Source organism: Schistocerca gregaria, chromosome 9 (assembly GCF_023897955.1).
Source record: "Schistocerca gregaria isolate iqSchGreg1 chromosome 9, iqSchGreg1.2, whole genome shotgun sequence".
NCBI classification, from domain to species: Eukaryota; Metazoa; Arthropoda; class Insecta; order Orthoptera; family Acrididae; genus Schistocerca; species Schistocerca gregaria.
Window position 1 is genome coordinate 194,109,769 of NC_064928.1, and position 25,777 is coordinate 194,135,545.

At 40.4% G+C, this 25,777-nt stretch overlaps 2 protein-coding genes across 13 annotated transcripts in view; both read left to right on the forward strand.

Annotated features, from left to right (window-relative positions):
* The window catches only part of LOC126291549 (nucleolar and coiled-body phosphoprotein 1-like), a 160,303-nt gene extending 149,905 nt beyond the window's left edge, over positions 1-10,398 (forward strand). For all 8 annotated transcript variants that reach the window (XM_049985058.1, XM_049985054.1, XM_049985059.1 and 5 more), the window contains 2 exons: positions 178-747; positions 9,955-10,398. In XM_049985058.1, coding sequence (XP_049841015.1) covers positions 178-747; positions 9,955-10,398 — 1,014 coding nt within the window. The remainder of the gene's footprint in view (positions 1-177; positions 748-9,954) is intronic.
* A 31-nt stretch (positions 10,399-10,429) lies between these two features.
* The window catches only part of LOC126291547 (uncharacterized), a 115,126-nt gene continuing 99,778 nt past the window's right edge, over positions 10,430-25,777 (forward strand). For 3 of the 5 annotated variants that reach the window (XM_049985047.1, XM_049985051.1, XM_049985049.1), the window contains exons 1-3: positions 10,430-11,155; positions 16,381-19,096; positions 23,224-23,528. In XM_049985047.1, the coding sequence (XP_049841004.1) occupies positions 10,430-11,155; positions 16,381-19,096; positions 23,224-23,528 (3,747 nt within the window). The remainder of the gene's footprint in view (positions 11,156-16,380; positions 19,097-23,223; positions 23,529-25,777) is intronic. The other 2 variants (XM_049985048.1, XM_049985050.1) reach the window with 1 other exon arrangement.

Sequence of the window (25,777 nt, forward strand, 5' to 3'; positions counted from 1 at the left end):
TTTTAGTGTATCGTATCCAAATGTAATTCCCTCAGCTTCCCTCTCCCAAGTCTTTTACTGTCTCTGACAGAATTACAATGCCACTCAAAAGTTTTCCTTTCTTCCAGAGGACTTTTAATTTCATTTTTTCTTATGTTATTATCGAAGTAAAAGTAAACTGCACTTCTACTGTTCTAGGTCGGTCCTACATCAAGTGCCAGCGTACCGACTTCTGCAAATACCACACCATCGCAGACTCCGCCGGGAACACCAGTGGTGAAAAGTGCTCCAAACTCGGAGCCACCGCAGCAGAGTCGGCCGCGCCTGCTCTTGACTGAACTGCCCAAGACGCAACCCCTGATATCGTTCGATTCCCCATCCCAGTTCCTGCGGCGCAACAGTGACAGTGTGGGAGGCGGCTCTGCCAGCAGCCCAGCAGGCACCGAGGGTACTGACGGGGTGGGGGTGGAGGTAGACGGGCCAGACCCTGTGCTGGGGCGCGCCATCTCGAGCAAGATCACGGCACTGATCAAGCGCAGCAAGGCCACCGCCATCCTGCAGAAGTTCAGTGAGATGCGGGCCGAGCGTAAAGCGGCCGAGGCCGCTGCCACGCAGCTGCAAGCGAAGGCCGGCGGCTGCAGCTGCAACAAGCCGGTGGACACAAATTCCAACCTGTGTACCGAAAATGTCAAAATGAAGGAGGACTGTCCCAATAAAAACATTTCTCCTGTGTCCCGTGGCGCAGTTGCCAAAAAGACTGTAAGTGAGGTAAGTAGTACACTGTCAATTTGATGAGTTGTGACATAATCACAGCAAATATCACATAGATCTAGGAAAGTGTTTACATCTTATTCCAGTTGCGAACCACAATCTTGTACAACAGGAAATTGTTTTTAGTCTTTGATGACCATCTGTGACAGGAGTAAAAACACTTTTTCTGCCACATCCATCCAATGTATCTAAGTATAGTGCAGCCAGAAAATATTCATTGTTTTGTGTACTTTTGTAAGTACCACATACAACAAATCTGAACAGGTGTGTTGCGCCTATGCAAATGTTCAAATTTGTTGTATGTGGTACTTAAAATTTTACGTGAAACAAAAAAATCTTTTCTGGGTTATTATTTTCTGACTGTATCTTCGTACGTATGTGATACTTGGCATTAACGCAACATGTGGTGGAAGTTCATGAACCTCTTGTTGACTTGTATTCAGCAGTCTGAGAATTCTGACGTCAACCTCTCAATATACATTTTCTTTAATGTGATATGAACAATATGAGCTTATTCAAAGAATTAACAGCTGTCACTCGTGTAATATTAGGGAGAAATCTAGTCTGCATTTGGATCACACCTCCTTGACTGTTGTGCAGAAAGGTGTGCAGTATTCTCCTGCATCCATTTTCAATTAGCTACTGCAATAATTTTTTTAAAAATCTTAGTAGTAATCCTCAAACTGAAAAATTTCCTTATGGCACTCTCCTTTTATTCTGTTAGGGGTTTCCTTGGTAAAAAATTAAGCGAATTCCTGGGTTATATTGTTTATTCTGCTGTTATGTACTCTCAGCTTGTCTGCATAGGAATCGTGTTAAATATTTTATTTGCTCAGTTATTACTTGTCAGATGTTAATCTCATCTAACTCATTCCATGACTTTGGAGATTTGCTCAGTTTGGTCCTATAAAACTAGATGCATAAAATAAAATAAGTAAATATGTTGCTGGATGTGATGGAAAAAGTGTTTTTTAGCATGTCTTGAAGATGGTCTTCATAGACCAAAACTAATTGCACTTTGTATAACATAGTGCTTTGTAACTAGAATAAACACACAAACACTATACCACTATACATCGATGTGTTCTTCGTAGTTTTCTTTTACTCTACTCTACCCCCCCCCCCCTTGCCGCCCTCCCCCCCCCCCTGCCGCCCCCCTCTGCTTGCCCTTGCCCCCTCGTCTACTATATTAACTATTAATTTTATTATAGGCCTTAGAGATTGCTAAAATAGAGCATCAATTAACCTAACTAATTGGGGATCACAGGTCTTCATCAGTTTATTTGGCTAATTGTACTGTGTATTTTTATTTACCAATAAAAACTACATATATTTATAACAACATGAATCTCTGGTATTACAAAGACAAGAGCAGTAGGGATGCATGTATCGCAGCCTAGTAAACAAAAACAACGTAATACACGTGCATTTTGCATATACAGTACATACATATAGAATTAACGCTTGAAAACCAAGCCTACCAAGCGTCTAGTAATGCACCTTTTTCATGACAGGTTTTTGATATTGGTCGTGTTCATTTTGAGCTTCAAACCATCTCTAGGCAGTATCTAAAGATTCAAATGTTTCAGAAACACCTGCTGTTTTTTCATCTTCATTTTCTGTACCAATACTTGATGAGAGGCTGTTACCATCAGCTTCATTTGTGACATGGTTTACAATTTTGCTAGCCCACCTGATTTGGTACCCTGGATCTGCTTTGTCGATATTGTTACATTCCTGAATGTCTTCATCGTATACACGGAAGTTGAGTTCTTTTAGCACATTGGCATTTTTGACTTATCATTCTGTTCATCATTTTCAATTAGTCTTCGAAAACTTTCTGCAATACCCAAAATTTTGTTCCATGTTTTTTCAGATTCTTTTCGTGTGCATAGTGCTCCCATTGTGTAAGATGCATCTTTTAAAACATTAACTTTATGATTCCTTAACAGACTTTCTTCTTCTTGCCCTTCTCTTTCTAACAATAACTTAGGTGACTATTCTTTTCTGCAAAACCCTTTGTAAGCCTCAGTAACATCTCAATCTGTGGGTGCAGTAATAAGGCTATGTTAGGTGGAAGAAATATCACTTCTATGAATTCATTCTTTTCATTTAAGATATTGTATGATGGACGAGTTGGTGTACTGTTAAGGAGCAGTAATGTTTCCCCCTTTTTGCCGTTCTAGATTAGATTAGATTTACTTTCATTCCAGTTGATCTGTAGTGAGGAGGTCCTCCAGCATGTAGAACAAGTCAGAAAAACAATAATACACGACAAATATTTACAACTAAAACAAATTAGCTAATGTACCTTCCACAGATCCCAAGTGGAATGATCATAATTTTTTTAATGAACTCTTATATGTGAGGATCATTTTGCAACACTCATTTACTAAGGTTTCATTAATGCACTGAATTTAAAATTTTAAAAAATGTTTTATTTATTTATAAGGTGATAAACATGTAATAGAACTACTACAATGCTTATTTACATTGAACATACTGCACTGAAATAGTGCAGAAGTTAGATTGTAAATTCATCAATGGAGTAGGAGTAGTTGGCCACCAATACACACTTTATGCTTCTCTTAAATTGAATTTCATTCCGTGTTAAGCTTTTGATGGCTCTGACAAGTCATTGAAAATGTTTGTTCCTGAATAGTGCGCACCTTTTTGTACAAGAGTAAGTAACTTTAAATCCTTGTGAAGATTATTCTTATTTCTAGTATTGATTCCATGAACTGAGCTGTTGGTTTGAAAAAGTTAAATATTTTTAATGACAAATTTCATTAAGGAATAAATATATTGGGAAGCAGTAGTTAGTATTCCTAGTTCCCTAAACAGGCCTCTGCAGGATGTTCTTGAGTTCACATCACATATAACTCCTATTGCAAATTTTTGTGTCCAGGAACCTTTAGCTTGGATTGATGAATTCCCCCCAAAAATAAATCCCATGTGACATCATGGAGTAAAAGTAAGCGTAGTATGCCTGCTTTTTCATTTTTATGTCCTCTGTGTCTGACAGAATTTGCATTGCAAATAGAGATTTATTTAGATGCTTCAGCAGTTCTGCGGTGTGCTCCTTCCAGTTGAATTTATTGTCAAGCTGTAATCCCAAGAATTTAACACTGTCCACTTTTTCTATCTGCTTGTCATCATATGTTACGCGTACACTCGTGGGACACCCCTTACAAGTTCTGAACTGCATGTAGCTATTTTTATTATTATTATTTTATTTGTGACAAAGAATTGGCTAGGAACCAGTGATTAATGTCCACAAATATTTTATTAGCCGGTCTCTCTAAGAATACGATTGATTTGCTATTCATTGCAATGTTTGTATCATCCTCAAACAAAACAAACTTGGCATCTGGTAATGTTACTGATGAAAGGTCGTTGATATACACAAGAAGAAGTAAAGGCCGTAAGATGGAACTTTGTGGGACCCCACATGTAATTAGTTCCCAGTTGGATGAGCCTGATAACTTAATACAGTCTCGTTCCTAATGACACCCATTGTTTCCTGCCAGAGATATAAGAACTGAACCATTTTGCAGGATTTCCTGTTACACCATAATATTGTAATTTACTTAAAAGTATATTGTGATTTACACTGTCAAATGCCTTTGACAGGCCACAAAATATGCCAGTTGCCTGCAATTTTTTGTCTAATGAATTACTTAAATTTTCAAGGTAGGTGTAGATAGCCTTCTCAATATCGGAACCCTTTAGAAATCTGAACTGCGACTTTGACAGTATGTTATTTGTGATAAGATGGCTATAAAGCCGACTATACATTACCTTTTCAAAAAATTTTGAAAATGCTGGCAAAATTTACGGGATAGAAATTTGATGCCATTTATTTATTTTCCTTCTAAAACAGTGGCTTAACTTCAGCATATTTCAACCATTCAGGAAATATTCCACTGATAAACAACTGGTTACACAGATAGCTTAATATGTTGCTTAATTCAGAATCACCTTCTTTAATTAACTTTGTTGATATTTCATTATACCCACTAGATGTTTTTGATTTTAAGATGGTGAACATTATTTCTTCATATTATGGAAGTTACTTGAAATGTCTGGTCCGAGGTATCCCAGGGCATCTACAGAATCTGACAACCCCATCTTTACAGTAACAGTTATAAAATGTTTGTTAAAAAGTTCGGCAACCCCATACACATCTGTCACCAATGTATCATTTACACTTAATGCTATTTGTCCCTCTTCATGTCTGGTTCTACCAATCTCCTCCTTCACTATATTCCAAATTGTCTTCATGTTGTTATCTGATGTGACCATCTTTTCCTTGTAATATATTTGCTTTGATGTCCCTATTACAGTCTTTAATATGTTGCAGTATTTCTTGTACTGTGCTATAGCATCAGCATCAGAACTGTTTTGGTTTGACAGATACAGTTTTCTATTTGTTTTACAAGATACCTCTATTCCTTGGCTTCTTTGTAGACTTTGCTCTAACCTTGGTTAGCTTTGGGGAAAACAGTGTTCAAATAAGGTAAGCACTTTACTAGCAAAAGTGTTATATTTTTCATTCATGCCATGAGCGCTGTAAACATCACTCCGGTGAATGCCTTTGAGGAGTGCCATAAAATAATCAATTATTGGCTTATTGATTACCCTCTTGAGTTCAGATTTAACAGATTTTATATCCTGTTCAGTATTAACATTTAACAGAAATAACTTAATGTCATGGTCTTTAACCAAGGAGTTATAGAGGGCACGAAACTTCCATAAACTATTCTGTGAATATCATACTATCCATGCAGGTGCTCTTCTGTAAAGCATTGCAGATCTACTAAAATGTTTGAAACAATGCCACTTTTCACTTTCATCAATTACAGAGGATAGGCAATATGACTACTGGTATCATTAGTAGAAACTAAAGCAGTAATGCCATCCATGCGCATTTTAGGACCAGGTGATGGTAATTTGTGAAATGAAGCAACAGTTTTTCTTTTAAATTTTAGCCCTATTTTGTCAGCATTTCAAATGTTTTTGAGAGCATAATCTTCCTTCTTCAATATGTTCCTTAGTTTGATTTTGCAGACAGTTTTTCTCCTTTGATTACTGTCACAGACAGCATGGAAGTCCAAGTGAATGCCACCATACTATAATGCTGTCTCAAAGGCCTGTGTATGTGGTGTAGTGCACATTTTGAACAGCCATTTGCCTGGATGAGGCCATATATGGACACAACAGTCGACCTGGTTCAATAAGAAACGTGCTTCGTCCAATCTGGTGACACATTTTCATTGATCGAGAATCCAGTCTTAAACATCTCATGGCCACCGCAGTCAGAACTAATGATGTTTGATCAGTAAGGCAAAGAACAGACACCACACACATTCAACCTCCAGCAGAAATATAAAATTAGCAAGCACGGAGGATATGAATGGGGACTGCGGATAGCTGGTAGTAGATGGTAGTGTGCATTGGCCAAGGAGCGTACTGAGATACCACCCATGCATTTGCAGTAAACACTTGTCTGGGTGGTGCAGTGTTTAACACAATTGCGTCGTAAGCAGGAGATCCCGGGTTAGAGTCCCAGTCCAGCACACCTTTTCATTCACTGCCGCTGATTCCTCATGAAGTCTCGATACAATTGATACTGCCAGTTCCTTCCCTTTCCTTTCCTTTCCTTCCTCCCTCCGTTCTAGATCAGATTTACTTTCATTCCTCCTCCTCCCCCCCCCCCCCCCCCTTCCATCTTCAGTTACATAACATGTATCACAGCTGCGGATTCTATGTGCTGTCTCTGTTCTTTCGGGCGTGTCCTAAAGGCTTGTTTTATACTGGTTGTATTGAGTATGGCTTGTTAGATGACTTATAAGAATCACTTACAATGGAAAATAATACAAAAGAGTTTGAGCTCATCTTCATAAGACCATTACCTGTAGGCCTTTTATAGAAGTTAAATGGATTAAAAAGAGACCAGACTATTTTATTGTGGCTTACAGAATGTCTATAAAAGACGCCTTTGAATGAAATTTTCTTCCCTGTCACAAAGAAATTTTGGCTTACTCTGCAGCACAATTCCATGCTTTATCTGTAAAACCATTACTTGAGTACTGCTCAAGTTCGTAATTAAAAAACTCGTGTTTACTTGTTACTTCCCTCAATTTTATGTTCAGATCAACACATTCATGTTTAAAACAATACCTTAAGTAATAATGTTGCACTCTTCTACGTAGGGTTGTTATCAGACCAACTTAATTTCAGCTGTGCCATAGGTAGCGTCGCCTCACGTGTAACATTAATTCATAATGTTACTACTAATTGCGCACTTTGAGCAGACACCAAGAGCAGTGGCTTAGGGGACTATAGTGTGGGCACTGTAACGTGGCAACTACAGACATAAATAACCGAAAACTTAGAATACACTGCTTGTGAGGAGTGGTGAGGGAGGATAAACTCTGCCTCTATCTCACAGGGCTGGAGGCCTACAGTAGTGTTCTCTGAAAGCAAAACTACACATGTAGCAATGGCCAATCCTTTTCAGTGTTGTGAGGGTCATATTCGAACTCCGTGATATCCCAGGATCAGCCACTTCACTAATTTCAAAATAAGAAAAGCAAATGACAAGCAATGCACAATTCAAAGCAAAGTTAAGTACATAAAGCATTTGGTAATTGCTACAGTGCAGTTGTTCGCCGAGTTCAGCAGTGTTGCAAATGAAGTCATTCAGGGCTAACATCTGCCTTTACCTTGTGTTTGTGTGTGTGTGTGTGGGGGGGGGGGGGGGTTGTGTGTGTGTGTGTGTGTGTGTGTGTGTGGTCTTCAGTCCAGAGACTGGTTTGATGCAGCTCTCCATGCTACTCTATTCTGTGCAAGCGTCTTCATTTCCCAGTACCTACTGCAACCTACATCCTTCTGAATCTGTTTAGTGTATTCATCTCTTGGTCTCCCTCTATGATTTTTACCCTCCATGCTGCCCTCCAGTACTAAATTGGTGATCCCTTGATGCCTCAGAAATATGTCTTACCAACCGATCCCTTCTTCTAGTCAAGTTGTGCCACAAATTTCTCTTCTCTCCAATACTACTCAGTACCTCCTCATTAGTTATGTGATCTACCCATCTCGAAGTTAACAAATTCCTCTTCTTCAGAAATGCTTTCCTTTCCTTGCCATTGTCAGTCTACGTTTTATATCCTCTCTATTTTGACAATCTTCAGTTATTTTGCTCCCCAAATAGCAAACTCATTTACTACTTCAAGTGTCTCATTTCCTAACCTATTTCCCGCAGCATCACCCGACTAAATTCGACTACATTCCATTATCCTACTTTCAAGACACTGTCCATTCCATTCAGCTGCCCTTCCAGGTACTTTGCTGTCTGTGACAGAATTACCATGTCATCGGCGAACCTCAGTTTTTATTTCTTCTCCATGGATTTTTAATTCCTACTCCGAATTTTTCTTTTGTTTCCTTTACTGCTTGCTCAATATACAGATTGAATAACGTCGGGGATAGGCTACAACCCTGTCTTACTCCCTTCCCAACCACTGCTTCCCTTTCATGCCCCTCGATTCTTGTAACTGCCATCTGGTTTCTGTACAAATTGTAAATAGCCTTTCGCTCCCTGTGTTTTATTCCTGCCACATTCATAATTTGAAAGAGAATATTCCAGTCAACATTGTCAAAAGCTTTCTCTAAGTCTACAAATGCTAGAAACATAGGTTTGCCCTTCCTTAATCTAGCTTCTAAGGTAACTCGTAGGGTAAGTATTGCCTCAGGTGTTCCAACATTTCTAAGGAATCCAAACTGATCTTCCCCGAGGTCGGCTTCTACCAGTTTTTCCATTCGTCCGTAAAGAATTGGCGTTAGTATTTTTCATCTGTGACTTATTAAACTGATAGTTCGGTAATTTCCACATCTGTCAGCACCTGCTTTCTTTGAGATTGTAATTATTATATTCTTCTTGAAGCCTGAGGTATTTCACCTGTCTCATACATCTTGCTTACTAGATGGTAGAGTTTTGTTAGGCCTGGCTCTCCCAAGGCTGTCAGTAGTTCTAATGGAATGTTGTCTACTCTTGGGGGCCTTGTGTCGACTTGGGTCTTTCAGTGCTCTGTCAAACTCTTCACGCAGTATCATATCTCCTTTACCTTACACAACTAAATTTCAAAATGCTTCCAATCTAAGCCTGCCAGGTTGAGTGCCCACATAATAGTATAACCAGCAAAAGTCACAGGATGGAGTATGACTTTAGGGCTTGTATTCACTTGGTTCATGTCACTAACATCCTTAAGCACAGTATACACTTCAGTGTGCATTGCCATTGCCATCATTGTGTTGTCTTCGCTTTGCAGAATTTGGTTTTGTGTGTTGTTAATTTCACATGTCCCATTCACTGTTGTGTGAAGAAGCATACAGCATGCAGTTGCAGTTTCGGCTTAGGTGCCAGTCTCAAGTATCTACCCAGATACAACACAGTGTACTATGAAAGATGTAATAGTAGAACAACAGTGTGTACAAGAGATTTTCTGTCATATTCATATTCTTCCAAAATTCAGTGTCATATTACCCCATGGATATAGGTCCTTATAAGACAGCATTACCCTTGTTGGTACTAGTCAGTGCTGTTACTAATGTCATAAGTAACATAATCATTTTTTTTTTTTTTTTTTTTTTTTTTTTTTTTTTTTTTTTTTTTTTTTGTGGTAGCTTATTGGAAATGGATGCAGTGGAATGTCATAGATCTTTTTGCACAAGAGTCAAGGAGGTGTGATCCAAATGCAGATTGGACTCTGCCTAGTATTAACTGAGACAAAGCTGCACTCCTGCTCTGCATATTGCCTGAACTATCTATTTCTGAGTAAAAAATATCCTTTGTGACTTCAAGGAACTACTCCCGAATATAGTGTCAAATGTCATAAGCAGATGCAAATAAGCTAATTTTCTGTACCATAATATGCACTGAGTGTTGTAAGTACATGAATGTAACATACTGAAAATTTGATGAATATACTTTCATTCTGTATTTTTAGTACATTATACTGTGTATTTGTAGATGCTTGACTATGATGCATAAGCTGAAATTGCAGTAGCAAAATAAAAATAATTACAGCAGAAGGTGCAAACATGAACTATGTAAAGATTTTGTAGAGACTGTGGATACACATTGCAAGAAGTTAACAGAAATGCATTAGGCACCAACATTTTTTTTTCTTCTTTTTGCAGGGGCAGAAAACTTCAAATTTGGTGGACCAGAAGTCAAATGCTAAAACGGAAGGTAAAAATGTTTCAAAGTCACCAGTGGCAGTAAAGGAAGTTAGCTCTAAAACAGAAAGTAAAGATGTTCCAAAGACACCAACTACAGTAAAAGAAGTGACTCCTAAAACAGAAGGTAAAAATGTTTCAAGGACACCAGGGATAGCAAAGGAAGAAAGTGCTAAATCAGAAGGTAGAAGCGTTTCAAAGACTCCGGTGACAGTAAAGGAAGCAAGTGCTAAAGCAGAAGGTAAAAGTGTTTCAAAGACAACGGTAGCAGTAAAAGAAGCAAGTGTTAAAGCAGAAGGTAAAGATGTTCCAAAGACACCAATGGTAGTGAAGGAAGCGAGTGCTAAAATGGAGAGTAAAGGTGTTCCAAAGAAAGCGGGTGGCGGTAAAGGAAGCAAATGTTAAAACAGAAAGTAGAAATGTTTCAAAGTCACCGATGGCAATAAAGGAAACAAGTGCTAAGACAGAAGGTAAAGATGTTCCAAAGACATTGGTGGCAGTAAAGGAAGTGAAACCACAGCCTCTCAAGAGTGTGTCATCAGCAACTAATGTGAAGACTGCAAGTCCTACCATGAACTGCAAACAGAAGGAAAACACTCCCGTGTTCGCAAGCACTATGAAACCAATTTCACCCGTGAAATCGCGCAGCCCCAGTACGAAAGCCGTCTCGGGAAGTGGGAAGACGGAGAGCGTCCACGATACAGACACGGAAGGGGAGCCAGGCGAGCCGAGCTTCCCGCCTGAGGGGCGCGTACGGCCAGGCATGCCCCGACCGGACACCCCACGGCCAAAATTCTCACGGAGCCACGTGGAGCCAACAAAGAAGCTGGCCATCCGGCGGCTGGAAGTCTCAGAGGGTCTTGGAGTTCCTCTCGGCGGTACTGCCGTGCCGCTCGGTTCGCGCTTAACACGAAAGAAGAAGGCCGCCAAGACAGGTGGCCTAGAGATCGGAGAGAGGGCAGCCAAGAGGAAGCGGATGTCTTCAGTGTCGGCCGCCGCAATGGGTGGGCTCGGCAGGCGGCGGCTTGTGAGAGCAGGTCCATCGGGCGTAATCAAGAGGACAAGGCTATCAGCAGTCATCAAGAGGGCTCGCGGCCGGCCATTCGTCAGAGCTGCCACACCTATGCGGGCAGTCAGGCGGACCCCCAGTACTTCTCCAGAGGTCAGTTAATATTCCAGTAATCTTTTATAGATGTATTCAAAGCTTTTTTTTTTTAATGTGGACTTAAAATTAATGGCTGGCTAGAGACTACCTGGATGCAAAATTCTAGTATGGCCTCTAGGCATACGTAGAAGTAGAAAAATTTAACATAGTTGTCACACTACACCATCTGTCAGTCATGCAATGTGTCATGGGTCAGCAACTCGGTTTCCCACCACAGATGTCTGTCAGTCACAGAGTTATTTTAATTGGAATGTAATATGCTCATCATGTGTGAACTGAACATGTGATATATACCATATGTACCAGATGATAAGATGAGATTTTTTCCCAAATTCGTCATTTGAATAATATGGGTTCGTACTATGTTCACAAATTAAACTATTGCTGCTGAGGTCAATGTTTTTACATTGTTTTTGGATTAATATCAGGGACATCTTACATTTACAGATGACGGTTTGGCTTTTGAGTTTTTGTAACAATTTATCTTGAAGAATTTGGAAGAGTAGTGCTTAGAAGACAATGCTTTATTTTAGTAGGCTTGAGATTTCCCAATGCGCCGATGTGTTCGATACACTATTGGCCTTACACAATCATGCGAGAGTCAACTCATGGCACTAGTGCAAGGGATACTCGAGAAACTATGAACTAGCCACTGCAACAGTCTGATGCTCTGCTAAAAAAAATGGCATTTTTATGAAACACAGGGGGAAATACTGTAGCGATAAATTATATCACTCAAAGACTTTTGTTGTATTTGAAAAAGTTTGCAATAATAGTTCTCATGCATGTATAGGTGCCGTATACATACATCTGCTTTTTGAGTAAAGGTAACATTCAAAGTTAAAGATATTGTCCTTCAGAAACTAGTATTTGATTACGAACCAAAATCAGTGAGTGCGCATGCACTCTTGCGCACGGACACACACACACACACCTGTACCCCTATGTGATGCTGGCTAGACTAGCAGTGCGAATGTTATTTTATGGCAGGTGGGATGGTTGTGGTGGGGGGGTAGTGTCTGATAGGATGGGTAGAAGGTGAAGGAAGTGGGAGACAGGAAGAGGGACTGGAGGTGAGTGGCTATCAGCTCAGAGGGAGGCCAATTTTCTGGCTTGGATTGCGGGGGGGGGGGGGGGGGGGGGGGGGGGGGGGGGGTTGCAGATGTAGTTGTAGTGGCCAGTGGGAAGTGACACACGATGAAGGTGATGTGAGGCCATGAACTGGCAAGGAGTCACAGGATGAAGGAAGGGGAAACGGTGCAGTGATAGTGGATTACCTAAGATTGAGGACAAGATGATTATGGGAGTGGAGGACGTGTTGTAAGGATAACGCCCATCTGTGTAGTCCAGAGATGGTGGTGGAGGGAGGGATCCAGATGGCTCAGATTGTGAAGCAGCCATTGAAATTGGGCATATTGTACTCAGCTGCACCTTGACTTTGTTCTTGGAAACAGTCTGGTGATAAGTCATCTTGTTGGACAGCTGGGCGGTAGTTATACCAACATAAAAGGCTGTGCATTGTTTGCAACAGAGTTGGTATATGACATGGCTGCTGTCATAGGTGGCCCAGCCTCTGATGGGATAGAATAAGCCTGTGACAGGACTGGAGTAGAAGGTACTGGGTTCATGGATTGGGCAATTCTGGCACTTTGGTCTGCCACATGGTTATGCTCCATGTGGCAAAGGGTTGGGAGTGGAAGTGGCATGGGGACAGACTAAAATGTTGTGCAGGTTGTTAGGAGGGTCAGGAAGAATCTTGGGTGGGATGTCCATCATACCAGGGCAGAATGGGAGTGAATAATAACCTGGGCGAAGGATATGGTTCAATTGTTCCAGTCCAGGGTGATATGAGATGACAAGGGGGCCACTCCTTTGTAGCAGATGCTAGAGGGTGGTGGGAGGGTTTTGGGGCATGTGAGGGCTGGGTTTGGAGGGTATTGCGTGTCTGTTAAGGCCTTTGTGAGAAATTCAGCATACTGGGCAAGGGAGTTTTCATCACTGCAGATACATCATCTGCGGGTGACTAGGCTGTACGGGAGAGATTTTTTGATGTGGTAGGGATAGCATCTGTCGAAATGCAGCTAATGTTGGTAGTTTGTGGGTTTAAAGTGGACGGAGGTGTGGGTGGAGCCATCAGCGAAATGGAATTCAATATCCAGGAAGTGGGATCTTGGGTGGAGGAGAACCTGGTGAAACTGATTGGAGAAAAGGTGTTGAGGTTGTAAATGAATGTGGATAGGGTGTCATGGGCCTGAGTCCATATCATGGAGATATCATCAGTGAACCTGAACTAGACTTGGGAGTTTCTGGGGGGCTAGGAAGGTTCCCTCTAGAAGGCCAGTCCTGTCACAGGCTTACCCTATCACAACAGAGGCCAGGTCACCTGTGAAAGCAGCCATGTCACATACCAACTCTGTTCAAACACTGCACAGTCTTTTATGTTGGTATGACTACCACCCAGCTGTACAGCAGGATGATTGGCCACTGCTGAACTGTTGTCAAGAACAAAGTTGACCACCTAGTTGCACAACATGCAGCAAGCCACAACATGCTCAATTTCAATGGCTGCTTCACAGCTTGAGCCATCTGGATGCTTCCCTCCACTACGAGTTTCTCTGAACTGCACATATGAGAGTTATCCTTAAAACACATGTTCCACTCCCTTAATAATCCTGGCCTCAATCTCAAGTAACCAACTGTTTCCATTAGCTTTGCCCTTCCTCCATCCCATCACTTCCTTGCAATTCATGTCACCTAAAGCATGTGCTTCTTCCCACCTGCTGCTAAAACTATACGTGCATCGCCTCCCTCCTGCATTCCTAGGCTGCAAACAGGATTCCCTCCAAGCCACAAGCCATCCACCTGCAGTCCCTCTCCCTGCCTCCATTCTCTTTTTCCCCACCCCACCCAACACTACCCCCACCACAACCAGTACATCTGCCACAAAATAACAATGGCACTGTCAGTCTAGCCATATTGTGTATGGGAATACGTGTGTGTGTGTGTGTGTGTGTGTGTGTGTGTGTGTGATACTACGTAGGGGCATACTTGTACGTGTGTGTGTGTGTGTGTGTGTGTGTGTGTGTGTGTGTGTGTGTGTGTGTGTGTGTGCGCGCGCGCGCGCTCCAGCTCATCAAAGGATAACTCTAAGAGCCAGCAAGTTTGCCTTCTTTTGTTTGTGCCTGTTGACAACTCAATGCTTCTGCTTTTCAGTAAGTGGTCTTTCATAATCCTATAGTATTTACATTCTCCAAGATCTTCGCTACAGCAGTTTTGCATATAGATCTTTTTCAGATACTCCGTTCTTCGGCCTTTCGCCTGATCATTCAAAATAGTCACATAACTTGTTGTTGTAATGCAACCTTGTAGAGTAACTACGAGGCCCATGGAATACCATGATGTGGCTGGCCAAATCATCAGTCACTCCCACCATATTTTTCACTTTTTGAATGTAAACTCAACCAAAAGTTGGAAACAGTGTGAATCGTGACCAATCTGACCAAGTTACTTCCTTCCATTGCCCCAAAGTCCAGATTTATTTATTTATTTTTTTGCACCACATTTTCCTGTTACAGGAATTTACATAGCCGCTGAGTGGTTTTGGAATTACAAATCGCCTCGCAATGCCGTACTTATAGTGTTCCCTTCATGTCATTTTGGTGCTGACATGGTTCACGAGTGTGACGTTCACTTCTGTGGTGACTTCAACAGTTGTCATCCTCTTAGTTTTAATCATAATCCCCTTCAGTGGTCGTCCATTCCACTCACTTTCACATTGTCACATAACAGATGATGTTTCTCTGCTTTCCCTGTGAGCCATATAAATCTTCAGTATAGTGCCTCTTGAAGCATAAAACACTTCAGCTACTTTGATTATGGAAGCACCCACCATACGAGCGCCAGCAATTTACCCATGTTCAAGTTGACTTAGCTTCAATATGTTGCACTTGCAACTACACAGAACAGTGTTCTGATCATGACTGACACTTGCAACATATTGAGTACATCGTAAAGGTAGCATTCACATTCAGGTCCAACAGCGCAGCCTGCAGGCTTGGTTAGCATCTGCATTTATGTTCAGACATTTCTCACAGTGTTCCCATTTTTCAGCCCCTGTGGTTACACTATGATTTCAGTTAGTAATATCTTTACGTGTTACTAGCAACCTACCCTGGCTTCACATGGGTGGCACTAAGTATCTACTGCCGAGTGACATGTTTGGCATTGCATATAAATTATGTACGCAGACCTTCCTTCAGAAACAGTATTATCTGTTAGTGAAAACCATAACAAAATCCCTACAATAATTCCCGAGATGAGCCTCCACATACCGACAGAAAAATGTTGCAGCAGACTTTAATTTAGTAATGTGTATACATGTTAATACATGAAATAGGAAAAGGCAACCACTCAGCTATAGCCTTGTCTTTCCTTATTTTCCACACTGCTTTGTCTAGGAATTCCATTGTTATAATCTATGATGTGTTGCTACGACCATTCTGAAAGTCTTACATGAAGCCATTTGTTCTATAAACTGTATGCAGTAGCATATTATATGTAGTTCAACAATATTAGAGTTGACAGCAGTAAAGTGCAAATAAATAGCAACTTTCATTCTTGAATTTTCTCTACGTGAAATATTTTACACTATACATTTTGTATGCACATTGTTTTAGTTTTACAGTTCCATACGAGGGATACAGTAGCCTTCAGTTTTTGTTTATGTGCAGTAATGTGTTTATATTCACGGGACATCTTTGGTTTAATGTAACAAGTATCTACAGAAGTAGCTATGTTCTAATTCCCGAGAAAAAATATTAATCATAATGAACCTATAATATGTGAGAATATATTGTTACCTGAACTATCTGTAAAGATGTCACCTGGCAGTCACGAGAAATTTAGGTTCTTTGGTGCTGTTGATATTCCTTTGCCCTACCAGCTTTGTTTGCTAATTGTGTATTTTAGAGTTACAAAAATTGTTGCTGAAGTTGTATTTTGGTGCAGATTTTTGCGCTAACCTTTGCAGTTTTATTTGAACTCTGCTCTTGTTATAATATTTTATTGGTACCTTTATGTACATATCATTGCCTTAATGCTACAGACACAGACTTTTACATAATGGGGGATTAAAAGCCTTTTTGTAATTGGTGGAGAGGTTAAATAGCATATTGCAAGATTTAACTTATCAGTGCTAATTCGTTTATTTTCCCATATTTCAGAAACTGGAGAGTGGAACTACAGTGAAGAAGGCTGAGGAGGCTGCTGATAGCAAGCAGATGCCGAAGACAGGCGTCAAACTAAAAACAGACCTCCCAGACAGCGTGTTGGAAACCAAAAGTGAAAAACTCGTAAATGGTGATGCATCACCAGGAAAACCGCTTATAGATCAGTTGAAGAATAAGCTATCGAAGCTTTCGAAGGAGAGCAAAGCTGACATTAAAGAACTAAAGGATGACACTGGCTCCAAATACAAACTTAAAAACTTGGTTAATGACATGGAAGGTCAGAGTCATGTTAGTTTGAAGAGTTCTAGAGAGTCTGATCACCTGTGCCTTAAGGATGTATGCAAACCGAGCAAGCTGCATGCCGACTCGTGTAAAGTAAAACTGGAGGACTCGCTAGATACCGGGAAATTGCTAGCGACAAAAGTTAATGCTACTGCCAAAGAGTTGTGTGACTGCAAGTTGCCTTGCAGTAAAGAAGCCAAATACACTACTGATGAAAGTTCCTTAAAATTCGAGAAGAAAGAGACTGTGTTTTGTAATAAAGTTACTGATACCAAAGATGACAGCGAGAGAAGCTGTGCAAATTCGGCGGCTGAGGCTGATAATGCAACCAAAGATGTGGAAGCTGTAGTAGTAAAAGAGAAGGAAGATGTAGTAATGAAAGAAGTGGAGGACATTGTAATGAAAGAAGCTGATGTGCCTTTAGTGAGTGATGTTAGAGAAGACTGTGTAAATATGGATGTGGTATGTGATAACTCCCAAAAGACGGAGGTGGTAAGAATGGATGTGTTGTGTGATCACTCCCCAAAGATGGAGGTGAAAGAAACTGAAAAGAGTAATTTTGAAAATTCTCCTGTGAATAATAATGTTATAGGATCACCTATTAAGACTGCAAGTAGTAAGAATGTGTGTGACAGTGTAGGAGTGTCGTCTTGTGCTAATGATACCAAAGATTCTTCCAGTACTGAACTTCCTCCAGTCACGAACATGGCATGTACTGAACTCCCACCAATCTCTAATACTGATTCTGCCAATAATGCTCAGACAACACAGACAACTAATGATAAAGGTGAGACAGTACAAAGTGAAACTGTTGTGGCAATAGTGGAGAAGAAAAGTATTGACACTAATGAAGGTGCAGCTTTGAAAACTCCAGAAGTAAAACAGAATCTCACATCAGAAAGGATAAGTTTGAGCCCTGCCAATTGTAATTTCGATAGTGCAGTTGCACAATCCGCAACTAAATGTGATGTCGGGGCAAGTGGCCCCGTGTCGAAGGGGTCTAATTTGGAATCGACGTGCGACAGGACTGAAAGTGACAGTGCGGAAAATGTTAGAACAGTGCCGAAAGAAAGCAAAGTCTCCAGTGTGCCACCTGCTATACCAGTCAGTAGCACTGATGTAAGGATAGTAGATGATGTGATGACCAAAGGAACCACCCTACTGGCTACTACTGGAGAAACTGCTAAAACTGTCTCAACAGAAAACAAAATCTCCTGTGTGCTACCTCCTGTACCAGTCGGTAGTACTGTTGTGAGGGCAGTAGATGATGTGACTGCGAAAGGAACTGCCCTACCAGCTAGTACTGTCCCTGTGAGACCTGCTAATAGTTTTGTGAAATTTACTCAACATTCCAGGTTTCAGAATCGAGCGGCAGTTAAGCGTATTAATCGGCGGCGCAGTTTGGATCCTTGTAATAAGCAGAGGCTGCTGTACAAGGACAGGTTGGGACAAATGAGACTGCACAGGAAGCGAAGTCTCAGTGAAGGGGCGAGGTTGCGACTGCTTCAAAAGGTACAAAAATCACCGGCGGTCAATTCGACCAGTAGAAAAGTTACTGGTATCTGGGCCGAATCTGGTGACAAGGCTGCTCACGGCAGTGCAAGCAGAGTACAGGGAGACTTTCCTGTTGCAAACATGTGTATAACTAACTACCTGATAGCAGAAAGTGATGTGCCTGTTCCTAGTAAAAAAGAGCCTGCACAAGCAGCTCAAATCGTAGAACATCCCACACCGACATCCGGTGCGGAAGCTTTACCTGCAGAAGTGGAAGTAGAATTTGATCGGGTGAGGGCTACCACTACTGCAGATTTGGCAGCTAGTGAGTCCTCGGGCAGTAAAGAAAGTGGAGACGAGGCCTCAATTGCCAGCAGAGATGAAGCTGTCGTTCCGGGGCCGGGAAGTGACCCATCTGAAGTTATCGAAGAATCGATGGATACCTTTGCGAATACAGATACAAGTGATATGGTTGGTGTGGAAGCTTGCGGGGACATAACAGACAGTATCACAGACACAGAAAACTCGCTCACATCAGTAGAGGGACAGGTCTCAGATTTGACTCCATCTGAAGTTGAAATTAATAATGCCTTTTCCTTTGGTAAATGTGAGCAGCAAGATGCTAGCTGTGCGGAAAGTGCCTCAGACACTGTAGGGGAGGTAGGAATGGATGTGGTCGAGGAAAAGAGTATTCCAGAAAGTGAATCTGTGGAACCTGCGACACTCATGAGGGCAGCGGGTGTGGAAGACAACATTGCAGAGGATGTGTCCATGGAGCTTCCTGCGGAAAGTACGTTGCAAGATGGGACAATAAAGACGGATGATCTGTTTATGGACATAGAGGCCCTGTCATCGTGTCGAACTGGTGAGCTGGCTTCTTTTGGTTCCGTAACTTGCAACGCAGCACCGACCACCGAACCTGGAACGGAGCAAGGTAAAATGTGTTCTACAGTCATAAAAACAAATCTCAGAACTGTTGTAAAGTCTGTTATTTTACTGGTATTAGATAGTTTTCTGGTATTCAGCTAGTCATTTCAGCAGACATTATTATTATTATTATTATTATTATTATTATTATTATTATTGATGCTTTGATTAAATGTTTCACATAACAGTTGATTCTGATGTTATAGCATGTGTCAGTCATGTATGTCTACTACTGCACTTTCGTGCCACTGTTAGTGCATGTTTGAACAAATTTGTGAGAAGAGTTCTCATGCAATACTGTATGTATGCATGTATAAACATTTATGCTAATTTTTAAGTAAAGGTAACAGGCAAAGCGAAAACGTTATTCTCCAAAAAATGTCAATTAACTGAAGACAGTATAACGTTTTATTTGTTCGTGAGAGGCGGTAATGATTGACTAAACTGGTTGCAAATGAGAATTCAATCCCTATTCACTCGTTTGAAAACAAGACTTCAACATTAAGATAAAACAATCAAGACAATTACTCAAATATTAAATGCTGGACAAACTAAATGTATAGTAATAAGGTGACTATAATGCTTATTGCGAGAATTAATTACAGTGGCATGACCCATCTTGGAGATAGTACCATCAGACGTCACTAGATTGTAGGACAGTGAAAGCTTGGGAATTTGACAAAATCATGATTGCAATCTTTTATTTATGTATTAGTTGCAGTTTTTATGCATGATCTGCACCTTGAAAGATACTTCAGTCCTTATTTCACAGTTATTTCTATTATTAAAATCCACACTTCAATAAAAATGTTAAGATAGGTCATTGTGATAGTGTGAACAAAAGTTTCTTAGAATGCAGGCTGATCAAAAGATTGAACAAAACCCAAGATTTCCTGAACTGGCATGTAAACTGTTCAAACAGTTAAGTCGTGGTGTTCAAAAACAGCCCTGAGTACTAGCATTGGGTTGGAAGTGGCCTTGTTTTTATGGTTGGCTAATTCTAGAACCAGCCCCATGTCTGCCTTCTGACCTTAATTGTTCTTCAGCAGTGCTCTCATTGTTGCAATTTTGCTACGAAATTATCCCCTTGTCAACATCTTTGGTTGCTGGCCACAATATTAGATGATGTTAAACAACAACAGTTTCATGTTGTGAAGTGTCAAATGGCAATACATTGATGTGGTAACAAAAACTTTACATGTGGTGGTATTTCTGTTACATGTGACCAGTTATTAAATTGAATACATCATTCTGACAAAATTAATTACTGTTTGAAAGCATACCTTTTTAAGGGTAATATTCAAAAATAAGACAATTTTAACGGCTATATTTTACTTGGCGTGCCAACAAGCAGCTTACTGATCCTACCATAATTGGGTAAGGAAATCAAAATCTCATTATGCACATACCATTAGTATTTATTTATTTTTTGTAAACTGGTTTTATAGCAAAAACTTACCTGTGATCATTCGAAAAGTGTAAACCACACTAGACTTGGAATTAGTTCCTCCAGTGCTAGGTAGCACATTAGGCAAAAGTTTTCAGCCTCTGGCCAGTTCATATCCTTCCATGGAAGATCTTTGCAATAGTTTTTCAGGTTTTACAAGGCCTTAATCTATTCCTGAATCCATCCATTGGTTTCCACAACAGTGCCGATTTGGGGATTCTTCAATCTGGAACAACACTTCAACCGTAAGGTCTCTCTCTCTCTCTCTCTCTCTCTCTCTCTCTCTCTCTCTCTCTCTCTCTCAGCTCTACAACCGCTTTTGTCTCAGTGGTCTATTTTGGTATATTTTCATTTAGCTATTTGAAGCTCTTCTTCATCTTTGCTTGTTCACAGTGTTCCTTTACCATCTTTCTTTCTGCTATTAAATGTCCAGTTCTGTCTTGAATCCTTTGCTCTATCTTCATTGCCCTTCGTCATCCAATTGTTTTTTCAGCACATGATCTCACAGAGTTCTTGATTTTAAAACATTCCATTTTGATGTCAGATCTTGAAATGCCCGGAATCAATTTTTAAGGCAGATTACGAATGAATTTTCTACTTTCACGTCTTTTGGCTTTGCTACATTAAAAGTGTCACTCCAGTTTATGAACCTTCAGCATGATGCAGGAGAAACGGATCAGAAATTTATTTTGCAGAAACTACTATTTGTGGCACTGTCGAAGTTGCAATAAGAAATATCCTTCATTTGCGATGATTAGTTTCTGACACAAAGTTTGATAATGAATGTTGCCAGAAACTTAGACACGACAAATAAAAGATATCACTCAGTGCAAACTAACAACAGAATTAGATACACTCAGCATTGCTGCCATTTGAACTTCAGTTTAAAGTCTGCTCAGGCCGAGAAATGGTCTGACCCCACATCTGCGGCATGGTAGATTCATTTATCTCACAAAGATGTCGTCGATTGACTATATAAACATAATCAAATTCATTTAAAGTGTCCCCGTCAGGTGAAGCCAGGTTATCTTATGTATCATTTTATGTTCTATACAGAACCTCAGAAGGGTATAGATTAATCTGAAATATTAACCGTTAGCATAAATGCATTGTGCTGTTGCAAAGGGTCCAACGTATTGAATGCTTTTACGAACATTGCTAAGTAATGCTTTCATATCGCTCATAAGAAGTGTAACATCATGACTGGTTGTTTCATCAAATAAATCGTGCAACTGCTCGTAAAAAGCATCCTTGTCTTCGTCATTTGCATCTTCCATTGGTGGATAGACTTACACAGTAATTGATTGTACAGTGTAGGCTTTCACAGCCATTATGGTCTTCACTTAAAACTTGAGGGCTGATAGGCCGTGGTCGATAAATAAAATTCTCCCCTGACGTTTCGTCTCTGACTGTGGGAGATATCCTCTGAGGTAAAGCGAAAAAATTGTATGAATAGCATCCTTCTAAAATAGCAAATGATGATTCAACACAATACCAATATATGAAAAATCACTTATGACCAGTGACAAACTTAAGAAGTAAGCACATTAAATGACCATACTTGAACACCAGATGACACTCTGTATTGTGGTGGACCACACAAACAAACAGTTACTTTTGAATTTGTTTATTTGATACAACGCATGATGGCATAACATGGAAGTACAATGAGAAGTGATACAGTCTGTAACATAACAACATGTCCAAACTTCGAGGTTGCTTGATGTTATGATATGGTGTAGGCTGATTTCTGGAGGCTCACGTCAGCCTAGATGGAGACAATCATAGATGTCATTGGAGTTGACAGCACTAGTTTTGGGTCGGCACAGCTAGTTGGTGTCGTAGATAGAGCTGGAGACCGATGGTGGAGTGTCTGGTGTCGGTCCTCACATCCATGGCTAGCGAGCATTAGCTCAGGGCATGAAATAACGTCTGTGGCATGCCAGCGCAACAAGTTGCTAGTGTGGCTGGTGTGGAGTGACAGGCAGTGATAAGTGTAGTTTACCACACTATGGAATTATTGTTTGGCGTTTTTCAAGGGCACTTACATTTTCAAGGGCACTTCTTCCTTACTCTCCTTGTAGGATCAAGCTGTACCCCTCTTGTTTTGCATTGAAAATGAAGTTCTGATGCTTTCAAAAGTCTGCATCTTAAATACTTGCAGTAGCTGCATATTGGATTGGAATTTTTTTCATGGGACTTAAAACGGCAGCTACTTTCACCACACTGTGGAAAAGCCTCGAGAGTTCGTTATTCCTTAGAGCAAACACACACACACACACACACACACACACACACACACACACACACACACACACACACACACATAGGCATAAAAATACCATAAACTTGCTTTCTGTCAGAATAAGTCAGTAGAGAGAACTGAATGAGTTTGAACTAGGCATGATCGATTGTAGGAGCAAATAACTTCACACATCCTCTGATAGATTTTATAACTGTTAATGTCCCACAGCTACAATATGAAAATTTTGGAGAAGCAATAAACTCAGTTATCACTCATCCAACACAGCACATGTTCTGCAAAATATAGTTTCTCGAAGAAAGAAGTAGTATCTTCCAATATAAATAAATGATTAATCGAAATGTATACTGTTGTGTACAAAGTTAACTGTAACAGCTTACTAGAATTACTTATTCCTAAAGTCATCTCATGGATCTTTTATCAGCAGAACAGCAGCTCTCCTCGGATGTGAAGTGCGTCTTGGAAGAAATTCTGGACCGCATTGCTAAAAAGGAATCCGGAGGAATTACTAATGATGAAGACTCGGCAGCTACTATCAGTGAGGACACACCCACTGTCACGCCCGAAGTATCTGAACCGGTGAAGCTTCCTGAGGCGACGCCAGAGGAGCAGGCAGAAAAAGTGTCTATCCTGTGGGCACTCGGCCTGACGATGCGCCACGCCGTGCCCCCGCCACCCCCAGTACCCAAGTCGGCACCTTACACTGGCACGCTCAAGACTGTCATCAAAGTGAGTACTGATTGTAGATGTTGTGCCTCATGAAGTTTATTTTTGATCATCCGTATAAATTACATTTTCAGTGAGTGTTGTTGTTTGTATCTGTGTATATATGCACTGTGATATTATCCTTTGCTTATCTGTTAATCACCTTGTGCTTCACTTCTCATGGCTTTGCTTTTTTCTTTGTGTATGCACCATGTTTATGGTACATGTGAAAATGTCACAGTGGAATTGTGTGGCAATTTCTGAATGATTTAATTTTATTAAGTAGTGTACATATGAGTGAAATCAAGCAACAGTATAGTTTCAGTAACAACAAGAACAGCGGGGGAGATAGGCAACCATCCGTGCAGCTGCATTTTACATAACCGTAACAGACAGCTAAAACCATTATAAACAGCATTATTAGCTTTTCATGAAGTGTGTGATGAAAATATAACTCAATGAGGAACAGTAAATGTACTGAGTGATGGCACATTTCCACTAGGGCTGTATTTATGAAGATCTTTTCTAAGTCAAACAATACTGTCACTTAAAGAGCCGTTGTTGTTTATCTGCTCAAAACAGCGTGCCATACATATAAAAATGGCTGTGAATTCACACAATGTGTTACTGTTGGCAATGATCAGTTGTACTGTTCATGATGCTTTGTGCAATAAAAAAAGCTTCATAGTATAGTCATTGATCTTTTATATACAGATGAAGGTTTTTGCAAAACATTAATACAATAAAATTTTTGCGTGTCCCTTAGCCAAAAATTTGTAGTGTGCTCTGATCATTTCATATGGCATACATCTTCTGGAAGGCATTAGCAGAAATCGGGAGGTGGGCACATGCTTTCCAAAATGTCATGGACGCACAGCAAATAGCCCTTGAAAATTTTATTGCAGTAGATACTTCATTGCCCATCAGGCTAACTATGTTGTCCATCTATTTTTGTACATATTATATTAATATAAATGTACAATTCTCTCTTATTTTTATAGCCTTTGGTATAAAGCTAGGAAGCCACAAAAATGTTTTATGTTGAAACTCAGTATTTTGTTTGTTTGCATCAAAATACTATATTTATCCATAGATCACATCTATAAACGGATATCCTCCTAAAATATCAGTGCTCCAGAAAAGAAGAAAAAGGCTACCAACAAGTATCAGTCCTGATATCTTGTTACTTTTGCAGATACTCCATAGCGACACAGTAAATTAATACTTAGTTTGGCCAATTTTTTGACAGTAGAATCTGCACCTTCTGAAGGGGTGCTGTGTGTGTCACCTAGAAAGTATTAAAATATCTATTTACTATTGTAAAGAAGAGTTGTTACTTTGATTGAATAACACAGTCTAAATCAAAACTTCATTTATTTTCGATGAAGATTTTCAGCTGGTATAGACCACCTTCAGATCTAAAAACTCTTTGCAGCAACTGTTGCATTGGGGGTGGGGCTGACGGCACACATTTGAAGTTAGACACAAGTTTTGTGTGGCTTTCACTTCATTATCAGTGTCTCACCATGTAGCTTCAAGTCACCTCCACCTTCTTTAATGTTCATAGTGACCTCCTTCTAGATTTCTTGATGGTGTGGACCTGCCTCTCTTCCTGGCCATGTAGACATCATTTCCTTCCGCAGAAAGTTGAGACCCGTAAGATCTTTCGTAAGAAGCCAGAACAACATAAACCAAGTGACTTTCGTAACATCATTTATGAGAATGTATTGAAAAGACATTTAAGACCTGAACATATCAGTTGCCTTTTTGCTGTCGACACTGTAGACCGTGTCTTGTTCTGCTTGCCAAAACAGCGCCAAGCCATGACGCTGAAGCACAGCAGGTGGAGATGCTTGATCACCATCGTGCTTTGCCAGTGCCCACGCTTCTTTCATCATCTTTTCACGTATTTCAGCAAAAGCACATACAGTGGGAGGGTCTCACTTTACCAACTACCTAAAAATAAGTCTTCAACTCACACGAACATCTTTTGTTGGCCTAAGAGAATAATAGTGCAACACACTCTCTGGTATCTGGATACAGGCTTCTTACTGACTAAAGAATTTCTGCAAATGATCGTTACTCAAAAACTGCAAATTTAATGTAGTCGAACATGACAGGAAATCATGTGGCTTATACAATTACCATATGTTGTTTTTTTTTTCTGGTTGTTACACAGTTCATGGGAAATTATGTAGAGTCATTGGTGTGACTGCAGTTTCAAGATGGAAGTGATCCTTTATGGAATAGTGATGAAATAAATCCCTCAATCT